This window comes from Cibotium barometz, chromosome 16 (assembly GCF_041138505.1).
Source record: "Cibotium barometz isolate CiBa-2024 chromosome 16, ASM4113850v1, whole genome shotgun sequence".
NCBI lineage: Eukaryota > Viridiplantae > Streptophyta > Polypodiopsida > Cyatheales > Cibotiaceae > Cibotium > Cibotium barometz.
Window position 1 is genome coordinate 50,991,210 of NC_141061.1, and position 24,018 is coordinate 51,015,227.

The 24,018-nt window shown below is 44.3% G+C and overlaps 1 protein-coding gene across 3 annotated transcripts in view; it reads right to left on the reverse strand.

The window, feature by feature from the left end:
• Positions 1–24,018, reverse strand: part of LOC147630714 (sodium/hydrogen exchanger 1-like) — a 73,779-nt gene that overhangs the window by 38,881 nt on the left and 10,880 nt on the right. For all 3 annotated transcript variants that reach the window (XM_086810685.1, XM_086810686.1, XM_086810684.1), the window contains 3 exons: positions 23,319–23,416; positions 23,112–23,168; positions 22,979–23,025 (listed from right to left, as the gene is read on the reverse strand). In XM_086810685.1, the coding sequence (XP_086666811.1) occupies positions 22,979–23,025; positions 23,112–23,168; positions 23,319–23,416 (202 nt within the window). The remainder of the gene's footprint in view (positions 1–22,978; positions 23,026–23,111; positions 23,169–23,318; positions 23,417–24,018) is intronic.

Below are 24,018 nucleotides of genomic sequence, written 5' to 3' on the forward strand. Positions count from 1 at the left end.
CGGTGCTTCACGGCCTTTGAGGGGAGATTAGAGCCACCAGCAGAGACTGTTCGGGGGATTTGGCAGGAGTTGATCCACACCCTGCGAGGACAGTACGACCGCATCCGGGGAGACTCGGATGAGGCGATTTTACGGCGCCAGGCCTTTCATACCACTTGGCGCTGCGGCCCGTTCTACACCCTACACACGGGATCCCCCCGTTGGCACTACAGGCCACCTGTTTGGCTCTTTCCCCCCCCCATTGTATGATTTAGCCGCTCAGTCCTTTAGACTGATGCTTGTATTTTGCAGCACCTAGGGAGAGTCTCCCGGGCTGCCATGATGTATTCACTGCTCTTCTCTCTGTTAGGAGCAGGAGAGATCTCTTTTGTAGCCCTACGGGCGTTTTTTACATAACTAATGAAAGGATCTTTTCTCTGAAAAAAAAAGAATGAGAGGGCCCCTGAATGCGAGCCCAAGTAGGCATAAGAGTGTGGATGATATCACTCCATATAGTACTAATGCACTGAGACCCAAAAATCTGGACACCCTCAATAGCCTCCGTGCATCTAGCGCTCCAGATCTGCCATGCTGTAATACTGGCAATAATCTCCCAACTGGTATCAATCCTCTGTCTAGGGGGTGTATAATCAGAGTAAGGAACATCCTGCAATAAACCATGCTGGGCAATACCTCTACGAATGAAAAAAACAGAATCTGTACCACTGTCCTCATAAAAAAGTTGTGGACCGGACTGGGAGAGCCAAGCAACTGCCCCCCAAGTCACATGCATGGCTTGGCCACTCAATTACAGGACCCCAAATCTGTTGTGCAATGCTGCACCCCCATAGACAATGTTGTACGGACTCAGAATCTGCCGCACATCTAGGACAGGAAGGTGCTACACCGAAAACTGATCTCCACTAATTGGTGGGGAGACCACCATGTAAGAATAACCAAAAGACATGAGAGATCTAGCTCCTTCTGTATGAGTGCCAAAGTCTATGCCAATATCTACGCTGTATCACTGGAGAAATATCATAGCTCTCCCAATGAGGCCTGAGAGTAGGGATCCTATGCATCTGTCGAGTGAGGAGAAGCCTGGCATTCCGAACAGTGAAACTGAAAAAAGGAAGGCTTTTCAAGGATCGAAGGCATCAATCCACTCCCACTCTCCTGGATCCCACTGAAGATATCTGATAGGACTGCCACCATATAGCCACAAACACCAAGAGCCATGAGTCACTATCTGAGGAGAAGGATCAATGAACCAGTGCTTCCCCGAGCGACCAACAATTCTCACTGGACTAAGCCTAGTATTTGGTATGATCTCCTCCATACTACATCTCCTCAATCTCCCACTAGGCATGATAGAATACATGAGGAAATCTGTATCCTCCTGGCTTGGCAGAGCAATCACCCGCAGAGGTATGCCTATCCTCGAAAAAACTCCCAGCCAACTCGGATGATAGTCTCCGTGAAAGGTCCCAGAAAGCCACTCGTGCGGAATAGCTGCATCAATCGGATCAATACAAATGCGAGAGCCCCTAAGATGCTGAGTGGATGCAACTCTCCGATCCTCCGAAAGACTCTTAAAGGTCTTCCAAGCAAGAACTGTGTATACGCATCTCTCCCATCCTGACCATTGCATATAACGAGATGCACCAAGTGGCCGACCAGCCTCATCCCTAATGAACTCGTTCCACATAATCGGTTGTCGGTCAGCCTCATCCAAAGACCTAGGAAGCCTTTATCGCAAAAAATATCTCATGCTTCTCCATGCTCTGACAATGGCTGCAATAAGAGGGGAAGATGGTGCCCTAATATCAGCCTCTGTGAACAAAAAACGTGTGTTGGGCATCCAGTCTCTCCCGACCGTGGGTGTACATATGGAAATCTAAGACAAGAAAAAATCCTTCCAAGGCTCAGTGCCTGGTAGGAAACCTCTGACCACAAGTTTGCAAAGCAACGCCCTGCATTGAACATCCGGATCGATAATATTCAAGCCCCCCTCTCTTTTGGGCTGAATAACTGTGAGCCAAGCAACCTTGGCACGAGTGTCTGAGGTGCCATCCAAGCCCGACCAGAGAAAATTGTGGATCAATCTCCGCAATTGGCCAATGCACACACGAGAGAAGCACCAACAAGAGGCAATAAACCAAGCAAAACCTGATTAGCCACCAAAGATCTGGAGGCTAAATCTAATCTCCTGGAGCTCCAATGGAGGAGCTTCTTCCGGATACTCATAAGTACCGGAGCAAACTGCTCTGCAGGAGAAATATCAATCCCAACTTGACATCCCAAATATCTAGCAGTACATCCTCTGTTGATCCAAGTAAAACCAAGCTCTGCACCCCAATCAACTCTCGGTGAATCACAAACCCAAAAACCAATAGATTTGTGCCAATTAATGAGTGCCCCTGCTGCCAAAGAGAACTCCTCTAGTGCTACCCGGAAGGAACATAAGCATATATGTGAAGCCTCCAAAAACAGGGCTATGTCATCAGCTAACTCAGAGTCAACCAACTCCTCATGACTACGAAGAGGCAACCTCAATCTTGAAATACCAGCAGTGGAGGGCGGAGAAAGATGCTCATGGCCTCTGCAACTATGATATATAATAAAGGGGCTAATGGGCAGCCCTGTCGTACTGAGCGAGAAATCTGAAACCGCTCTCCTCTATCACTGCAAGCAAGAACTCTATTGTGGGCATCACGATACATGCATGAAACTCCCTTGATCCATCTCTGAGAGAAGCCCATATGACTAAGAGTACCCTCAAGAAAGTCCCAATCCACTCTATCATAGGCCTTCTCAAAATCCAAGAGCAGAATGGCTAGGGGCTGATTGCTCGCTTTAGCCCATTCGACGGCCTCCCAAAACGAGAAAATGTTATCAAAGATGCTCCTGCCGTGTAAGAATCCATTCTGGGTATCATGAATAACATCCTGCAAAATTGGCTGCAGTCTGATGTTCACTGCCTTAGCAAGAATCTTATAGGCAGTCCCAAGTAAGGTGATAGGTCTTCACTGGCCAATCAATGCCTTATCCCTGCTCTTAGGAATAAGATAAATAAGCTCCTCATTGAGAGAAGAAGGCATAGAACCTGTGTCCCACATCTCCTGCAAGGCCGATGTTATCTCAACCCCAATCTCAACCCAAAAGTAGTGAAAAAAATAGGGGAGAGGCCATCCTCCCCTGGACACTTACCATGAGGTAAGGCATGAAGAGCATGACTGAACTCCTGCATAGAAAAAGGGGCATCCAGAGCGGCACACATCTCCTCGGTGATCAAATGTGGCAACGCATTCCAAACCTTCCTCTATGCCCTGTGTCTCATATCAGAATACGGCTCAGCACTAAGAAGCTGGCAGTAGAAATCGGTGGCAATCTGTCTAACCATGAGAGGATCTGAGTGAAGAGTGCCATGTGAATTTTGCAACTGTCTGACACTATCTCTGGCATGAGATGGGCCGTGAGAAGCAAAGAAATGTTTGTTACATCTGCCACCCATCTGTGTCCAAAAGGATTCCTGGGCATGGATACGATACTCCGCGCGCTGCTCAAGAGAGTGATGAAGTTCTGCTCTAATAGTACATAAAGAATCTGCAACCCATTGAGCATGAGGATGTTTCTCGTGCTCTTTCTGCAAGGCAGTCAATCTACGTCTAATAGCCCTTTCTAAGTCCAAGGCCTCTTGCCTCTTAGACAGGGCACATGTGTGATAATGGTCACTAATATCACAGAGAGCAAAGGCCAAGCTTTGAGAGGCCTGTAAGAAGTCATGAGATCTCCAAATATCAAGCATACGACGCGATAGTTCTGCATCTGAAAACAAATGATCAGGGATGCGTACATGGGGTGCTGATCCATGGCAATTCGGATCTCTAATACATAAAACCACTAGGCAATGATCCAATTTGGAGGTGCGTGTAGCAATCAAAGTATGTCCACCTCTGTCAAGCACCCAATCATCCACATAAAATCTATCTAACCATGCATCGATACATCCTACATCTCTTCTCCTGTTAGACCATGAATAAAGAAGAGTGGATGGACTCCTCAAAATGTCATCCTCATGCCAACAATCTCTACCATGAATGGAGAGTATAAACCTCTCCCAAGACGCTCTTTCAAGAGGATGCACCAAGTCCTCATGTCCACCTCTTTTATCCGTTGGCATCTCAACCATGTTAAAATCCCCACCAATAATCCAATGGTCGGCAAGAGGCATCAATGTAGTGAGAGATTTCCAAAAGGCAATCCTCTCACCTCTATGGTTAGGAGCATAGAGGTTGAGAATACCAATGCGTGTAGTACCCTCCATAAGAAGGATCCAGGCAAAATGACACCATGTCCAATGATGCAAGGCAAGATCAAAGCTGAAACAGAGATACAAACACCACCCTTGGTACCAACAGCCGGTGACCAAAAGGTGTGTCCTGAGAGAAACTTGCCTGATCTCCCACACTGACTAGCATCCAGTTTATGCTCTTGCAAGAGCAATATATCCATAGGTCCACCTGTGTGACTGCACAATGAAGCTGGGTTTTTACAATTTGTTTCCGTCGACGCGGAAAAAAACCCCGAAGACCCTGAATGTTCCAAGAGACAATCCTCATAAAGACTCAGAGTCGGAACGACCAGATTTCGTGGTCGACGAAGGACCCCCTTTAGAGACGGAAGTACGTCTCACATAGGTAAGGGAGGGAAAATCTGACGATGTAAACCTTACCTCTCTCTCCCACTCCGGGGAAAAGCCAGGGCTAGTCCTCAGAACTGGAGAGGTACCATGACAATGCGAATGTGCAACATCATCCTCAAGGGTGCAATCATCCTGTAACTGTAATGCAGCATCCTCCTGTGAGGGATCCAGATCATGTGCCTGCAAGGCCTCATCCTCCAAAAAAGGATCAACATCCTGTGAGGCAAGAGCTACATAGGGGTTAGGGTGCTCCACAGGAGTGTGGGTGAAGGGGTAGTACGGGGGTCCGAGGGTGCCTACCATCCCTAACCACAACCCAACGCTGTGTAGTCTGTTGTGGCAAAGGAGCAGCTGGAGTCTCGGCATCTGCAGAAGGCCTCTGATGGGCAGGACCACGCCGCCTCCTAGCATGGCCCCTCGATCTGGGACAACCTCTAGCAATGTGACCCTATCGACGACAAATCCGACACTGGTCAGGTCTACCTGCAACCTCCATCCTCTGGCGGAAATGAGATCCGTCAGGTCTCTGAAGCATAACATGATCATCAGTAATTGATGGATCAGAAACAAGCACAAGGACCCGGGGTACACCATCAAGAGTGGCAGTAACGGCCGCGGAAGCTGAGGCGGGAGAGCTCGGGAGAATTGGTACCTCTAGAACTTGGCCAAAGGATACCCCTATGGAAGCTAAAAGCTTCCAATAGGACCGAGGAAGAGCAGGGAACCGTAATGAGACCGGGGTAAGGCGCTGATCCTCCATCACTAGATCAAAGCCCACCTGGTACTGAAAGAAGAAAATCTTCCTAGGACCAAGAGGAAAGGGGCTGCTAGCCAAAGCCTGAGAAGTAGCTTCTAAAGAAAGAAAGTCCACCTGGAAGAAGCCTCGACCAAGTAAACGAGTATCCTGAAAGTGCACAATTAGCTCCGAAGGGAGAGCTGCTAGAAGCCATTCACGGGCCTGTGAACGAGAAGGGTGGGAACCATAAACTCTCGCAACAAGGATAGTTTGGACCTCAAGGTCGATGTCGTGCTGAAGAGAGGTGAGCTCGTCTTGTGAAAAATTGATGATTCTCCCGGCCAATGGGGGTGACGAAAGATTCGTTGTGGCAGAAGAAGCCATAAAGCCAATCAAAAAAATGGGCGGCCGACTTGAATCCAAGTAAAATTGCTGCTGATAGAGAGGCGGGTGCAGAAGAGGGGGGCAAAGGCAGGAGCAAAAGGGCGGGAGCAGCTGGGGTAGCAAAGGCAGTGGGGCAGGTGGGGGCAGTAGAGGGGCAGGTGGGGACTGCAGAGGGGGAGGCGGGGGCAGCAGAAGGGGAGGGCAGGGACTAGCAGGAGGGGAGGGCAGGGCAGGCGGGGGCAGGAGGAGGGCAGGCGGGGGGGCTGCAGAGAGGCACGTGAGGGCAGCAGAGGGCAAGCGGGGGCAAGAAAATCAGCAGCGCAAGCTCACCCGTCAGCAGTCACTCTTAGTATTGCAAGGGAACCTTTGGAATCATGGCAAGGGCTACTCAAGTTAAGGGACCGAATTCTCTGATGACTGCATAGAAACCATTTAGATAGCCCTTGTAGTCGCATTGATCTTAAGAGTGGTTACCATCAAATTCAAGTGGTACCTCAAGATGTGCACAAAACGGCTTTTCGAACATCATTTAGATTATATGAGTATTTGGTTGTGCCATTTGGACTTACGAATGCTCCCGCCACTTTCAATAGAATGATGGATAGAATTTTTAGACCTCACCGCAAGTTCACAGGAACTTTCTTTGATGATATTATCATTTTCTCAAAGAGTGAGGCTGAACATAAAGAGCATCTTGCCATTGTTTTTGAAGAACTAAGGAAACATAAGCTTTTCATCAATGGGAAGAAGAGTGAATTCTTCTTGTCAGAAATTCACTATTTAGGGCATATTGTTTCCAAGGATGGAGTACGCATGGATCCCACAAAGATTCAAGCAATCAAGGATTGGCCAGAACTGCAGAATGTGCATCAAGTTAGGAGCTTTATTGGTTTATGCTCGTACTATCGTCGATTCATTCGACACTTTGCTTTCTTAGCTTCACCATTACACGATCTAACGAAGAAGAAAGTAGCATTCCGTTGGTGAGAACCCGCAAAGACAGCTTTTCAGAAGTTAAAGGATGCCGTCATATCAGGGCCAGTTCTTATTATTCCAGATTTGCATAGGCCTTTTGTGGTCGAGTGTGATGCATGTGGAGATTGCTTGGAGGCGGTTTTGAACCAAGACAGATATGCAGTGGCTTGTGAAAGCCGCCGCCTGCAACATGCGGAATTGTATTTGCAGGTTTATGAGAAAGAGTTGTCAGCCGTTATTCATGCCCTTCAAACATGGAAGCATCATCTTTTGGGGGCTGAATTTATGGTAAAAACAGACCACCAGAGTTTACGGCACTTTCTTACACAGCCTAAACTCTCGGAAAAGCATCTAAGGTGGGCAAACTTCTTGTCCATGTTTCATTTTCAGATTTTGCATACCCCGGACAAGAAGAATTTGGTGGCGGATGCTTTGTCACGCAGGCCACAAGTGCATGCCATAACTACTGCCTACCACCAAGACTTATCAGGGATGCCAGATATGTATGCTCTGGACACAGATTTTCAGCTTATTTGGGCTGATTTGAATCATGGTATTGCTGTCCCATCTTATTCGATTAGAGATAGGTTTTTGATGATGCAGAATCATATTTGTGTAGTCCGTGAATTATGCCAAAAGGTTATGGAAGAGTGTCATGCTCTGCCGTATGCTGGTCATCGTGGTATTCTGGCTACTACACAGGCTTTGGAAAGATATTTCTTTTGGCCAGCTCTACGTAGGGATATTGAAGCTTATGTGCGAGAGTGCATAGTGTGTCAGAAAGTCAAGTTTGACAGACACAAGACACCTAGTTTGCTTCAGCCCTTACCCATTCCACAAGAACCATGGGAAAGCATTGCTATGGATTTCATTATGGATCTTCCGAGATCGGCACCTGGAAATGATGCTATATGGACTATTATGGATCGTTTTAGCAAATAGGCACACTTTATTCTTGTGAGGAAAACAATCAAGCCTGGTCGCTGCTGAAGCTAGGGCCATGGGGTTCATACTACCAACCAATGGACCAATCCAAAGCTGAAGCTAGGGCCATGGGGTTCATACTACCAACCAATGGACCAATCCAAAGCCCTAGCTTGAGACATGCTATTGCTTGAACACGAAAGGATACATGATGCATCCCCCCCTTGAAGTACCTCCACTACTCCCTCGTAGTACCTCCACTCGGCTATCTTTCTATCAACCCATTTGAATCGGCTAAGCTTCTAAAGTTGTAAATACATGCTAAAGAGCTATAATAAAATCATTAACAATGTTGAGGGTCTGCAACCCTTCGCCTCCAATCTAATTCAAGGGCAAGGTCTAGCAAAACTGCTTGTATTAGATCTTGTGGATCCAAAACTGGTACCTAGTTGAAGGCAAGATTACCTTTATTTTCAAATTCTAGAAGGTGTAGTTAGTTTTATCTAGCTCTCTTTTTTTTCCTAATAATGGTGGTGGTCAAGCATTTAGGGATATATAAACTACAAGTTGAGCCATTTATCTAGTCCTATTTAACACACAATGCCTTGCTAAAGATTTTTGCCTACTTAATATCTTGTAAAAAAATAAAACATGTGTGTTAACACGAATAGCATGATTTTTGTAGAGAACAAGATTGAGCAAGATAGGCTATGGAGAATAAAGTAAATTACTATACAAAACCAAGATCACACTAGTGTGCTCTATGAGGAACAAGATTGAGCAAGATAGGCTATGGAGAATAAAGTAAATTACTATACAAAACCAAGATCACATGCAAGTGCTTCACACTAGTGTGCTCTTTGAGGAAGCCAATCTAGAAAGACATTAAGATAGAGTTTATGTGTATGTGAAACAAGGGTGCACATGCAATGAAGATTGAAAATCTAATTATGAATGAAATTTGACACTATATATAGCGTACCTACCTAGGCTTTAACCTATATATATCTTTCTATAGTGTATATTTTTATACACTTTTCGGAGCTATTGTTGGTGTATTGTGTCTGAGAATTTTTGGATGGGCTCACCGGACTACCACGGAAGCGTGTATTGGGCATGCAAAGAGGACGCAAAATGGAAAGAGGACACGATGCAACACGCAACACGGAAAGACGACGCAATGCAGAAGAAAGGAGAGCTATCAGGACTCCCAGTTTCAAGAGTCCCACCGGGCGTGCCAAATTTTAGTGTACCTGTCGCAGGGCTAGCTGCCCGGCACACTATGTGGTGGCTTTTCTCTAGACAGTATGTCCGGAGTCCTCGTTGCTCATGGCACAACATAGAAGACACTATGCAGTGGAACGCAACACAAGGAGAGATGACACTGTGGAAGGAACGAAAACACTTGCACTACTGAGAAAACACTGATACATGTCCTTCACTGTACCGTGCACACTCAGCAGAGGTCACAGTGAAGAGGACGACACAGGTCCAACTGATGATAGAACAAGGGGTACAAAAACAGGTACAAAGTGGTATCAAGGATGAGCATGAGGATGTCCTCCAAGTGAGATAGGGTTGCCAAATAAGGATGTCCACCAAGATGGGACGAGGGCCATATATGCCTTGGGTGGCAACATAGCCTTTGGTGAAATCTCCTATCTCTAGAGATGTGGTGGAGTGTCAGTCGGTGCCGTCATTGCCATTGGAGCCTTCAATGCACCTCCTTGTGTCAGTTGTGGTGGTGCGTCTCCACTTGATGATCCCAACACTTGGTGCCTCCGTTGACTCACTTGACTACACACAATCACGCTGTTGCAGTGGACAGTCCATGTGGGCACCCTTGCTGGCTACATTTTGGTGCTGACCTGAATCAAGAAGCTATTGGATGCCTTATCTTCTTATGTAACACCAGGCTTGACGTCCAGTATAGGGTCTCAATATCGAGCAAATTTATGCATAGCCAAAAAGCAAAGCATTAGCAGTCTGTCAAACAGGTGTTCCGTTACCTAAAGGGCACCAAGCACTTCGGGTTGTTTTATCCCAAGGGGGGTAAATCACAACTGCATGCATTTACAGACTCATACTGGCCTGAAAGTTATGACACACGAGTGTCCATGAGTGGATTTTGCTTTTGCCTTGCAAAGTGGCTTCCGACCGCCCCCCCTCCCCAGGAAGTGGTTGGGAGTATTGACCAAACATGACATACCTTTGGCCGTCCATGTCATTAATGACTGCTCCACTTTTTTCTTTTTTCTTTTTCAAGAAAGAGACTTCTATTAAGTATGAAAAAGGCATACAACAATCACAGCTATAAGCCAGAAAAGAATAGAATCACCCGAATATGTAAGGTGATTTCAACCATTGAGGAGCATCATGATGCCATGAGGACCTGTGGGACTAGAGGAAAAGAAAATGCCATGGTCCCACTCCTACATAAATATAACGTGCTTTGCCTACGCAGAACAAGAGGACCCCTCAATACGAGCCCAAGTAGCCATAAGAGTATGGATGATATCACTCCATATAGTACTAATGTACTGACACCCAAAAATGTGGACACCCTCAATAGCCTCCATGCATCTAGCCCTCCAAATCTGCCATGCTATAATACTGGCAATAATCTCCCAATTAGTGTCAATCCTCTATCTGGGGGGTGTATAATCAGAGTGAGGGACATCTTGCAATAAACCATGTTGTGCAATACCTCTACGAATGAAAATAGCAAAGTCTATACCACTGCCCTCATCAAAGAGATGCGGACCGGATTGGGAGAGCCTGGCTAGCCATCAGAGGTAGGCCAACAGTTCGTTTGAGGTGTGGCCAACTTCAAGAGTCCCAACGACATTGCCTTTGGGATTGCCCGAAGGCTCAAGAGATTTGGCAGAGGATTCTCCGCATTTTCACTACGGAAATCCCCGCACGGTTACTTGGGGGACAGTTGCTTGGGCCACAGGCCGAGGCCGCCATGGCAGATGAGGAGGAGGGTGGGGGCCTTGCCTTGCGGTTCTCATCTCCATATCTCTACAGTTCCAGTTCCAACTCCCTCTTCTGATCATTGGACTCTCGAGTCCTGCCAGAGATGGGGGATTTGCAACATTGCTGTGTGGCATATTTGGAGAGTTCATTGTAGTGAGGCCAGCACCCGCACCCCCACCAACGGAGTCGCATCTAGCTCGCCATCAAACCCTCCACGAACACTCAGGGACACTACAGGGTGGCTCTAATTGTACGTGGAAGCACCATGAGGCCTTCTTGCGGATTTGGCATCAAGGCCCACTGCCAGCCTAGGGAGAAGAGCACCCCTTCGCCCCTTTTTTCTCAGTTTTATTAATTCTCACTTCCCTCTATGGAGTGGAGTTTGTACTTAGCCAGCATGGCTGTTTTGTTTGGTAACTAATAGAAGGATCTCTTTCCTGGAAAAAAAAACATGAAAGAAGCTAGAAACTTTAGGTTTCCATGCATTACATGGAGTATGAGGATAGGGAGGAACCTTTTCTAGCCGAGCATAATATCTCCAAAGCATAGGTGTTTTTTTGGAATCTCTTTCATTCATACAACTGGATGAATACCCTTCCAAAATTATAAACATAGGCAAAAAAGTATTTAGAGTTCTCATCCAAAAAAGTTTACCAGCCGAAGATGCTTTTTGATACTCCTTTGATTTTGCAAACTAACCTCATATGTCCTATAGAAAACAACAAAAAGATTCCAAACCAAACCTAGACATGGCTGCACATAAAGGTTTCAAATACTCGGTTGAAGAGTTTTTTCTATGCTATTTTCTTGCTTACGTAACATGTTCTTGAAAGCGAAGGAAAGATGTTCTATAAATTTGACCAACATGAAGCATGGAAGTGCTATTTATATTTGACCAACAGGAAGGAAAGATATTCTATATATTTGACCAGCATGAGGCATGGAAGTGCTATTTATATTATAAACTATACAAATCACTTGAGTGGCATGAATAGAACTTCAAGGAAAGTTGAAAGAAGATCCATGATTCAAATGATCAAGGATTTTTTTATTGCTACATGTGTACTCGCTACATGTGTAGGGAGTACATACTTAAATAGACTTGAAGGGAGACCATCTGATAGGCCTTTCTCCAAAATCATCAAGTCTATTTAGACTTTCCCTAACCACAAAAATAAATCTCTTCCTAAAAGAATTTCTAGCATGTCTAGCAATAAAACAAAGAGAAGATGTTAAAAAAACGCACCTCATTAATGTTGACATCACTAGATATCAATTTTTTTTCAAAAAAGAGACCTTTATCAAGTAAAATAAAATCATACCAAAGGAGATCTCAAACTGTCATGACTCAACACAAAATGAAAGAAAGAATTCTTTGTATCCTTTGTAATAATTATACTTTCTTCTATGTTTTTCATGTTTTCCTTTAAATTTAGATAAGCAAGAAAATCCATTCATTTGGATAGATTCGTGCATAGGAGCTGGCTACTGGTGAGTGGCCATAGGTCATGGTGGGTCCACACAATGGGCTAGAACATGGATAGTGCGCACTTCCACCTATATGACCTGATTGGGCGCCTATGGCATGAACTCAAGCATACCAAGGTCAAGCTCGCACACAAAAAGAATTGATGCTTGGGAGTGTGGGCTAGATCTGCCAGAACAGACAGTTACAATCGATAAGGTGGCATGACCAATTAAAGTCTATATTATAGTGATTGCTTGATTTTCATTTTACATGAGTTAGATGCATCAAATTGAAAAACCATTACTGTTTTGTGAATGTGGACAGAAAGAGCTTTCATTTGACTCCAATGTTGGGGGGTCCATGAATACCATATTCCATTGGCCCACAATACCATGTCCTTTGACAAACCTCATCAAAAAAATAGGGACCTCGGTTTGCCCTAAGAAGGCTAACCCTAAAAAATAGAGATTTCCTAGAATTTAGGAATCACTTACTATATTTAGTAATTTTTGCATCCTAATTATACTTGATAAATTTGGAGGTTTCAAGTGTCCCAACACTAGTCACTTGAGTTTCCAAGTGTCCCTCCACTTGTCCCACCTTCTAACATGTGGCTGGACACTTGTCTTTTTTAGCCTTACTTTCCCTCTTAAGCCTTGAAGCTCTCTTCTCCTATAAATACAACCCTTTTCCTCTCATTCTACACACAACTCCCTTGCTGTAAATCAGTCCCTACTCACCCTAAAGCAGCCCACACCATTTGGGTACAACCCCTACCTCTGCATCAACGCTTCCACATGATATAACTTCTCCATCTTCCACCTTTTCCCATGTCCATTATTGTAGAAAGTCTGTAAATGAGATTTCAGCTCTCTTATTACTCCAATTTCAGCTTTTCCCTTCATCTTTGGATCAAGTACAAAGTTGCAACCATTGTACAGCTCTATATCAACAAGAAGGCTGATTACTCTCTCTCCCATCATTCAGGCTTCTCACTATCTACGTATTATAAGAAAATGCATTTGCATACTTGCTTGTTTTTATATGTTCATTAGCATAGACTTTTGCATGGTCTATGAGAGTGATTACTTCTTCTTCACTCTCAGGTTGATTGTAACTGAACTCAATCCTAAAGTACTTGGATTGAGTAGAAATAAATTCCCATCTTGGTTGGGGGGGGGGGGGGGGGGTGCAGCATCTTCAACCCTCAATCTGGCTTCATCATATGTGTCTCAACTTTACTTCCAATATGTATTGCTATCTTATGCACATGTGTTGTAACTAATTTCAACATTGAGTTATTTGGAGTTAGTTTTGTTATTCATCTATTTTAAGTATGGAATAACCATCGAAAATAAACAAGAATATTAATTGTTAAGCATATCACGTTGTAAGCGTCCCAACCAAAACGTAGGGAGATCTGAATCAATCGAGGGCACTATGCTACCATAAAAGCCCCATACAAGTGGAGAAGAAGAAAATACCATGGTTCCACTCTCTCATAAATTTAATGCGTTTTGTGCAGCTCTAGAAGATCCCTGTATACGGACCCAAGAGGCCAAAAGAGTATGAACGATGTCACCCCATATACTGCAAATACACTAGGTGTCATAAACTTGAATTCCCTCGAAGGCCTCTAAGCATCTGGCCTTCTAGATATGACACACCGTAATACTAGCAATAATCTCCCAAGTGGTGTCATGTCAAATCCCCATAGGACCACCTTGTAGAACGCTCTTGGTACAAGGCTCGAAACCTGCAAAGCAAATGTGAAGGGGGTGCAAGCCTGACTCACCTCCCAACCTTGACAACCTTGGGCAAGCCCACATGTCTTGGCTGTCCCCACCAAGCCACAAGTTGAGCTAACTAGATGGACGTACCGACCAATCTCTACCTCGTGACGTGCCATACTGCCACGAAGCTACCCTTGCGGGCTCGAGAAAAACTGCCCGCCTTGGCTGCATAAAGCAGGTGCACATCTGCACTAGATCCAGGCTCCTGACCATAGAGCTCTCACAAAGACACGCGAGACTCTACGAACTAATGACTAACCTTGGCCACCCTTTCATAGGCTCTTGGCCGATCATCGGGCGTCCACACTTGGGCACCCGCCCGTCCATACTTGGGTGCCCGCTCGTTAGTCTATCCCTAACTCAGCTCCCAATCATCCTGCCTAGCTCCAAGCTTCCCCAAACCTCGAAGCTAGTCTTGTGTGCGTGTAGCACACGGTAGATAGATACACACTATGCACATGACATGTCAATACTCAATGGAGGTGGTGGGTATCGTAAGTAGGGGATATCCTGAAGCAAACATCTCTAAGCTATGCACTTACGGACGAGTAACAGAATCTGCTCCACAGGCCTCAGTCCTCATACAAAAAGAAGTTGTGGGCCAGACTAAGTCAACTATACAATAGTAACCCACATAATATAGATAGAATAACTGCTCAATCTGCCCAAGAGCTCGCCTATAGATATCTAGATCCTCTGTGCTTCTCTCCACTCCCATAAGCAATGATACACTATCTCAAATCGAGTTGGGCATCTAGGATAAGAGGGGCCCACACCAGAAACCAGAAATAGATCTCTAGTGGTTGGTGGGAAACCCACCGTGTAGAAATAACCAGAAGAAGTAGGATATCTAGCTCCTCCTGTACGAGTTCCACACACAGTGTAGCTGAAGAAAGATATGCTCCATTCCCACTCACCAGGGTCCCAATGTAGATATCTGATAGGGCATCCACCATATAGCCATAGGCACCGCGAAGCATGAGTAACGATCACAGTGGAAGCGTCAATATACCAACCTTTCACAAAGCGACCCACTACTTAGATTGATCACAGAGCCAGGTGTGATCACCTGCACATCACCTCTCTCCATCCGCCATGTCAAATTCCCAAGGATCTCCTCATAGAGCAATCCTGAAACACGACTCGAAACCTGCAAAACAAAGCCAAACAACGTGAGGGGGGTGCAAGCCTGACTCACCACCCAACCATGACAATCGTTGGCAACACCCACAAGACTTGGCTATCCCCACCACCGAGCCTCGAGCTGAGCTAACTAGCAAGACACAACGACCAATCTCTACTCCATGACATCCCCCATACCGCCATGGAGCTACCCTCGTGGGCCTCGAGACTGCTATCGGCCTTGGCTGCATGAAGCAGGTGCACGTATGCACTAGATCCAAGCTCCTGACCGCAGAGCTCTGGCAAAGACTCGCGAGACTCTATGACCAACTGACTAACCTTGGCCACCCTTTTATAGGCTCTTGGCCGGTCACCGAGCGTCCACACTTGGGTGCCTGCTCATCAGAGCGTCCTCACTTGGGTGCCCGCCCGTCAGTCTATCCCGAGCGCAACTCACCAATCAGCTTGCCTAGCTCCAAGCCACCCCAAGCCTCGAAGCTAGTCTTGAAGGCTTGCTGCACACGGTAGATACACTCTATGCACATGACATACTCCCCTTCCTCTAAGAGCTCACTCCTGAGCTTAGTAAAAACCCAAGGTAATCCCTCTGAAGGGTAGTCAATGTCTCCCATGTAGCGTCCTCCTCAACACGATCCTTCCACTTGATCTTGTATTCCGTGAGTAGCGTATGCTGCACTCGTCTTTCACGAAATCCAAGAATCTTTTCCGGTTCATATGGCACAAATGTCATATCCTCGACATCTATGATTTCTTGGGGAGTAATTAACTTGTTTGCTCCACCCAGTACTTCCTTAAGTCTACTAACATGAAATACAGGATGACCTTTCACATCAGAAGGCAAATCCAATTCATGTGCAACTGAACCAATCCGGCGTATAACCCAAAATGGTCCACAGTATCTAGAGGATAATTTCAGAGATCGTCCTGTCCGTAAAGTCTCAGAATCTTTCGGAACTCGTAAATACACCATCGTTCCTTTCAAAGAACTCTCTTGGTGAATGATGTCTATTAGAATAAACTCTCTCTCTGTCTTGAGCGTTTCTAATAGATTCCTTCGCAACTTGTAACATTTCTTGCATGTCTTGCAAAAAAGTACGCGTTGCATCATGCTGAAGTCCTAAAAAACCCACAGTAACAAGTGATCTGGGTTGAAATCCGTACATAAGCATAAAAGGACTAAAACTTGTACTCGTATGCTTAGTACTGTTATATGCAAATTCTAACATAGGAAGATAATCCTCCCATGAACCCTGTCTTTTGGAGACATATGCACGAAGCATGTCCTCCAAACTTTGATTCACCCTTTCAGTTTGGCCATCAGATTGAGGATGATATGAGGAACTTAGATTCAAAGTTGTTTCCAACTTCTCCGAAACAAGCCTCCAAAAGTCCCTTGTAAACTTAGAGTCCCTATCATTGATTATGTCCTGCATAAACCATACAGTCTAAACAATTACTCGATAAACTGCCTTGCTAATTGCGTAGCTGTAAAAGTCTTCCATGTAGATAAAAATCTAGCCATCTTTGTCAAGCGGTCCACCACAACCCAAATAGAATCGTGGCCTTGACGTGTTCTTGGCAATCCAGTAATAAAATCCACGGAAATACTTTCCCACTTATTACCTGGGATTTACAAAGGATGCAACACCCTAGCCTGTCTAAAGCGTTCAGCTTTGTTTCCTTGACAAATCTGACACTTGAGGACATAATCTTCTACATACCCTTTCATCTTTGGCCAATAGAAAGTGTGTCTCACTAAAGATAATGTCCTGTGTACCCTGGGGTGTCCAGCAGAAGGGGTGTCGTAACACTCCTTGAGAATCTTGGACCTAATGTCCGAGACCTATGGTACACAAATTTTGTCATTACGGAACAATCATTCCGAATCATCCATTGGCCTCCCGAAGCCTGAATGGTAGACTGCTTAGTCACTAAGCCTCGGTCAATCAATGAGCTCCCGTTCTGGATCCTCTGCCAATATGGACCAAAATAACTATCAATCCTGCAAAGCCCTCTCAATGATTGAAATAAGTCAGTGGAAATATCGGTGAACGACAAAGTATTCACCTCTCTGATCTGACTAAGCACATCTGCTACACTATTCATGGACCCCTTTCGATAGCGTATTTCAAAATCAAAATCTTACATTAACTCTGTTCATCCAGCTTTTCGTCCTCTCAAATCATCCGCATCACACACATACTTGATTGACTGATGATCAGTCAATACCACAAACTTGGAGCCATATAAATAATGTCTCCAAACCTTGAGAGCATAAATGACAGCATAAAGCTTCTTCTCAAGAATTGACCAACGAAATTGAGTGTCATCTAGCTTTCGACTCTCAAAAGCAACAGGTCTACCATCTTGGAATAGAGTAGCCCCAATCGCATAGTCACTCGCATCAGTCTCAAGAACATAAGGCCGACTAGGATCAGGTAGTGCTAAGGTAGAGACTTTCTTGACTTTATCTTTCAAAAGTCTGAAGGCCATATCCAAATCATTATTCCAAGGGATAGGCTGATTCGACTTACGTCCACGACCTTTCAACAAGTCAATCATCAGTAGTGTGAGCTGAGAGTACTCCCGCATAAATTTCCGAAGAAAAACAACAAAACTGAAAAAAGAACGAATTTGTCTCACCATCTGTGGTATCGGCCAAGCCGAAACCTTCTGGATTTGGTCATAGTCAATGCTTAAGCCGTCTCTTGTGATCTTGTGTCCCAAGTAAATAATTTTCGTCATAAAAAACTCACATTTACTTAATTTAGCATACAATCGATTCTGTCTTAAAATAGTCAAGACAATCGTGAGGTGTCTCACATGATCCTCAAGAGTACGACTATATACTAAAATATCGTCCAAAAACACAACCACAAACTTTCCCAAATATTCACAAAAAAGATCATTCATCATTTGCTGGAAAGTGGTTGGAGCATTGGTCAACCCAAAAGGTAATACGAGAAACTCGTAATGGCCATACCTAGCCTGAAAGGCGGTTCTTTCGACGTGCCTTTCATGAATACATATTTGATGATAGCCAGTACGTAAATTGATCTTTGTGAAATACTTCTCTTCGGCTAAACGGTCAATCAGGTCATCTAATCTACGGAGAGGATAGCAGTTCTTGATTGTCACTTTGTTCAATCTCTTGTAATCTACACACGTTCGCCGGATATTGTCCTTCTTTCTCCTAAGTAACACAGACACACCCCAAGGTGATTTACTTGGACGGATCTCGCCCATTCTCAAATAATCTACGAGTTGTTTGGCCAAATCATCTTCCTCAACATGGCTCATCCTATAAGACGGAATGCTAACAAGTTGAGCATCAGGGACTAGATCAATACGATGATCCATTGCCCTTTCGGGTGGTAAGCCCGATGGCAGCTCCTTAGGAAATACATCTTGAAACGAGTCAAGTAACTTCTTTAATTCTTTGCTTTCAAACACACTTAATTCATTGACATCCATAGTAGGTATGAGAAATGAAGAAAGTGAAATCAAGACACAGTGGAAAGCAATATACAAAGAAGAATCCATTATATTTCCAAAATCAACTGTATTTTCAAGAGGTCCCTGAGTGGGATATATACAATCACCTAGGATACAATAGTGGGTGTTCCTAAGTTCAAAAGAAAAAGAATGACTAAACCAATCTATCTGAACCTTAAGGGTCATAAACCACTCAATCCCTAATAGCAAGTCTACATGCTCTAGGTGCATAACATAGCACTCCAGAATATCTATGTAGTCCTGACTCCGGATCGGTAGCTTCTCCAGCTTTCGATCCCACACTTGCTGACCCGCAGGTAGGCGTACCTCGTAGGTTTGATCGCTAGGCGGCGTGTCCAGACCCAATTTCTGCACAAGTTTGTAATTAACAAAGTTGTGTGAGCTTCCAGGGTCCAGAAGAATGTGGATTCTATGGCCATTCACTTCTCCATAAACTCGGAGAAGATCGTGCAAGCCAAAAACTTTAGAGTTAAACAAACAATTAGAACATGAACTAGGGCGAGAAAGTACAGTGACTGAAGTACCTGTCAAAGACAACTCGTTGGCTGCCTTCATCTTGGGTCCTGCGTTGGTCTTAGCACCCTTCTTTTTCGGACACTCGTTACGCATGTATCCTTTTTCTTCGCAGATAAAGCAACGTCCCTTCTCATTGAGCTTCAAAGCCTTAAGGAGACGGTTTTTCTTCACTAGAGTCGAAGTAGAATTCTTCGAAGGTTGATCCGAAGACTTTCCTTCTATCATGCTAGCCATCAGCGTGGAGAACTTTCTTTTATGCTTGTTCTCCTTCTCGATTATGGGTTTGGTTTTAGAAGAGACCATCGTATCATCATAAATACGAGCAGAATCAATAGCCTCGTCCAAAGTTTTGCACTTGTATGGAGGTAGATCTCATAAGTGAGATTCACCGAGGTCATGGTCGAATTGGCAAATTGAGCAACTATGCCGTAGTCATCCTCCTTGAGGAATTCCTTTTTGAAGACTTCTTCAAACTGTGTCTAGGTTGTTGGTTTAGGTTTGAGTTCCTTCCACCAAAGCAAAGCTTTGCCTGAGAGGAAACCTACTGCCAACTGAATCTTTTTGTCATCGCCATATGGATGAAACTGGAAGTGGACCTGCCACTTATGTAGTCACGTGTCCACAATCTCTTTGGTACGCTGCTTTTGCTCACTCCCAAAGTGTTCCAAAGTAATGTTGGGGCCTAAAGCAGACGCCAAGGTATCCATGCCCGAGAGAGTAGACAAGGTAGTGGTCAATAAAGAGATGGAATTTTGCAATGTCTGCATCTACGCGGCAATATGTGCCTGATGCTCCGTGAAAGAAGCGTCGAAAGTAACTTTAAATTCTCGAAAATCAGGCAATATGTGCCTAATGCTCCGCGAAAGAAGCATCGAAAGTGACTTTAAATTCTCGAAAATCAGATTTAGTCACAAAATCTTCGAAAAGATCGCCATCGGAGGCCTCGATAGCCAGTAAGTCTTCGCGTTCGAGAACGGGTTCCATCTCCGATTCTTGGGTCAACATTGCTAAGTGGAAAAGTTAGAGAAAAGCTTGGCTAGAAGCAAGAGATGGCGCAAGAGAACTCGAGGAGATGTGTGGCTAGAAGCCCACTCTAGGCGTACTTTATAAGCCTCCCCAAAAGCATTTGTTTTTATGTGTTGCTTTTGCGTTTTTTAATTTTTTTCAAAAAAAACCATGCTAGATGGCTTTTGTAAAAGCCACACAAAAAAAACACATAAGCCACACATAAAAGCCACGAGTGTTTTTTTATTTTAAAAAAACATGTTAGGCGTGTTTGGAAAAGACACGCTGCTGTCATTTTTTTTTTTATGCACGCTGCATGAGTGTTTTTTGAAAACACATTACCTGCATTTTGTTCAGAAAAAACATAAGGTTCTTTAAAAAACAAAAAGCAACATGGCACTTTAAAAAAACGTCGACAAAAAAAAAAACAAGATTTCTGGCTGCCACCACCCGCCAACTGCAATGAAAAGCAATTGGTCGCCTTGCTGCCCTACGTCGATAGGCTTGGCTGCCTGCGTCACACGCACAGCCAACAAATTCTGTTTTCTTCTCCCTCTCTTGCTGATTCACACAGCCAGCAAGGTCTCTCCTCCTCCTCTCTTTCGCTTGCTGATTCACAGCCGACTGCACTCTTGCTTCTCTCCTTGCAAAAAACAAAGGCTCTTCTCAAGCAATCTAATCGACCCTTACCAAGACCACAACCCAAACCCGGGTTCCAATGATGCAAACATAATTCATACGCTGAATTCTGAAAAAAAACAGCAGTATTCAAGAAAAAACAGCAGTCATCTCGAACTCATGCCTCTTTCTTTGACCTCTTTCTTCTCGACCTACCAACTTGCATGGTCTTCAAGGCATGCTTTGATACCAGTGTCAAATCCCCAAGGATCTCCTCGTAGAGCAATCCTAAAACATGACTCAAAACCTACAAAACAAAGCCAAACAATGTGAGGAGAGTGCAGGCTTGACTCACCACCAAACCATAACAGCCATGGGCAAAACCCACAAGACTTGGCTGTCCCCACCGAGCCATGAGTTAAGCTAACTAGCAAGACACACCAACCAATCTCTACTCCATGATGTCCCATACCGCCACGGAGCTACCCTCCCGGACCTCAAGAGCTATCGGCCTCAGCTGCATGAAGCAAGAGCACGTCTGCACTAGATCCAGACTCCTGACCGCAAAGCTCTCACAAAGACTCGCGAGACTCTATGACCAACTGACTGACCTTGGCCACCCTTTTATAGGCTCGGATAATTGTTTCCCAAGCAACTTTGGCCCTAGTACCTAATGTGCCATCACACCCTGACCATAAGAAGTTGTGGATCACCCTCCGCAACTATATAATGCATCTAAGGTCATAACACCAACAAGGAGTGACATATCAAGCTGTGGCAAGCAACACCTAGTTTACCACCAAGACTCTAGACGCCAGATCGAGCTTCTTGGAGCTCGAATGGAGGAGCTTTTTCTTTATGCTCATGAGCACAGGGGCAAACTACTGGGCAGATTAATGTCTATCCCGACCTCGAATCCAAGATGTTTGGCAAGCCAACATCTATGCCCCAATCAATCCTCTCAAGATCATTGACCCTAAATCCGATTGACATATGCCAATTTATAAAGGCCCCTGCTGCTAGACAAAACTCTTCCAAGGCAGTGTGAAAAGAGCAAAGAAATGAGTAAGATGCCTCAAGAAACATTGTTGTATCATTAGCCAAATCACAGTCCAAAAGCTCCTCCTTTGTGCGCAGTGGCAATCTCAATCCAGATACTCCAACACTGGAGTGAAAGAAGATGCTCAACATTTCTGCGACAATGAGATACAACAAGGGCATCTCTGCCGTATGGAGAGAGAGATCTATAAGCACTCACCTCAACCTCCACAAGAAAGCACAGTGTTGTGAGCCTCTCGATAAGGCAAGAGACACCTCTGATCTAATCTTGAGAAAATCCCATGCATACAAGAGTTACCCTCTAAGAAGTCCCAATCCACTCTGTCATAGGCGCTCTCAAAATCAAGTACCAAGACTGCCAAGGGTTGATTACTTATCTTGGTCTACTGTACAGCATCCCAAAAGGAGAAGATGTTATCAAAGATGCTTCTTTCTTGGAGCAATCCATTCTGTGTCATGAATGACTATCTGTATAACACCGGTTGCAATCTCATGCTCACTAGAAATCATTTAGACTAGTTGCGGCTATGTTTTTAACCATGCCTGCCTGAAGTTTAATGATCCTGGGTCAGAAAAGTGCATTTCTAATCACAGTCCCCTCTTTGTCAGCAGGGCTGGTGCCAAGAACTGGGGTCCTCGAATAAGTCTGCTTGTTACATTTGAAAGATCATCAATGATTTCTGATCATGGTCCCTTCTTTATTAGCAGGGCTGCTGCCAAACAGTGGGGTCCTTGAAAAAGGATACTTGTTACACTTGAAAGATACTCGACAACAGCATGCAATCAAGTGCCCATAGAATAACAACTCAGCTCTTCCTCACACAAGAGTCTTTCATGAAATCACACAATAAGCCTTTGGTCCGAAATAGACACAAATACGCTTTAAGCTTTATGAGAAAAAGAACTGGAAACAAACAAGGAGATGAACATATACTTGTACTAATCCAAACTAAACAAACAAGTAGACAAGAAAACAACCAATCAACTAGTACAAATCACCTTTATTAACAAAATAGAATAACTAAAGACGGATTTTTTGTTAGAAATGGGAAGACCAAACACTCACAAAACTACTCTTGGGATAATATATTGTGTTTAAAAATGCATTTAAACAAAACCCTCATAATACTCAACCCACATGGGAACCCCAAGTACGTGGAGTTCTACATACGACTTACTTGCAACGTGCAGACTGAGTCCGTGGCCGAAAAGATCACTCCGAGAGCTGTTAACACCACAGCATTAAAGATTAGAATCCTACAAAGTTGCCAAACAAAAGGGTATTTAGTATGGCCACTGCAATATTATTACCCATGAAATCAGAAAATGATAGTGGAAGACTGAGTTTCGGAAACACCAACTTGCATGCTACACCGTGTTCAAAAATGAGTTAATACCTTACAAAAAATAAAGAACGGTAGTGAAATAAACTAAAAAGTTTTACAAACACAACCCCGGCAGGGAAGATCCCTGTAGAGGCCCTTAGCAAAAGTTGTGCTTTAATACTTTGATACTCACCGATAGTAATTATGGTGAATGAAATGAACACACCGATCACACCAAAGAGCATAATTGCCACAAAGTTCTGAAAGAATTGTTTTTTCTTGACCTGGAATCTAGATTACAAACACACAAAACAAATTTTTTTAAATCCATCTAAATCAACTAATATATCAATAGTAAAACCATCATTCCCTCTGGCACACCCAAAACATGGAAAAATGGAAAATTTGAGATAATGAGGAAAAAACAAAAGCACAAACACCTAAGAAGAGGAAGCTGGGCGACGGGCTATGCCATGCAAGTCCTACACTTGTGACATATAAGGGCTTTCCTCCCCGTCACCTTTATACCATTCAGCCAAGATAGAAAAATATGCTCTACGCACCACCTTAAGGCTTTGTACACATATGGAAGGGCATCATGGCTGCCTGTGAGGCTCGAATGTACAATTCTTGCCCGCCGGATTTATAAGTATCTAGCTTCATTCTATGTCTACTCTTTTCAAGCTTCTATGATGAGTTAAGATGCCAAAGATGATAAGTATTGATGTAATTTGCATATATGTTCCAAGAGTTGATTCCATCTTCTGTCTTGTGGCACCACGTCTAAAGCCTCATCATCAAAACTGTGAAGGAGTCTGGGAAGTTGTTGAGAACGACACATTTGAGGCACTTGATCAGCCACAAAGGAAAATTTGGAAGCAGCAAAATGCAAA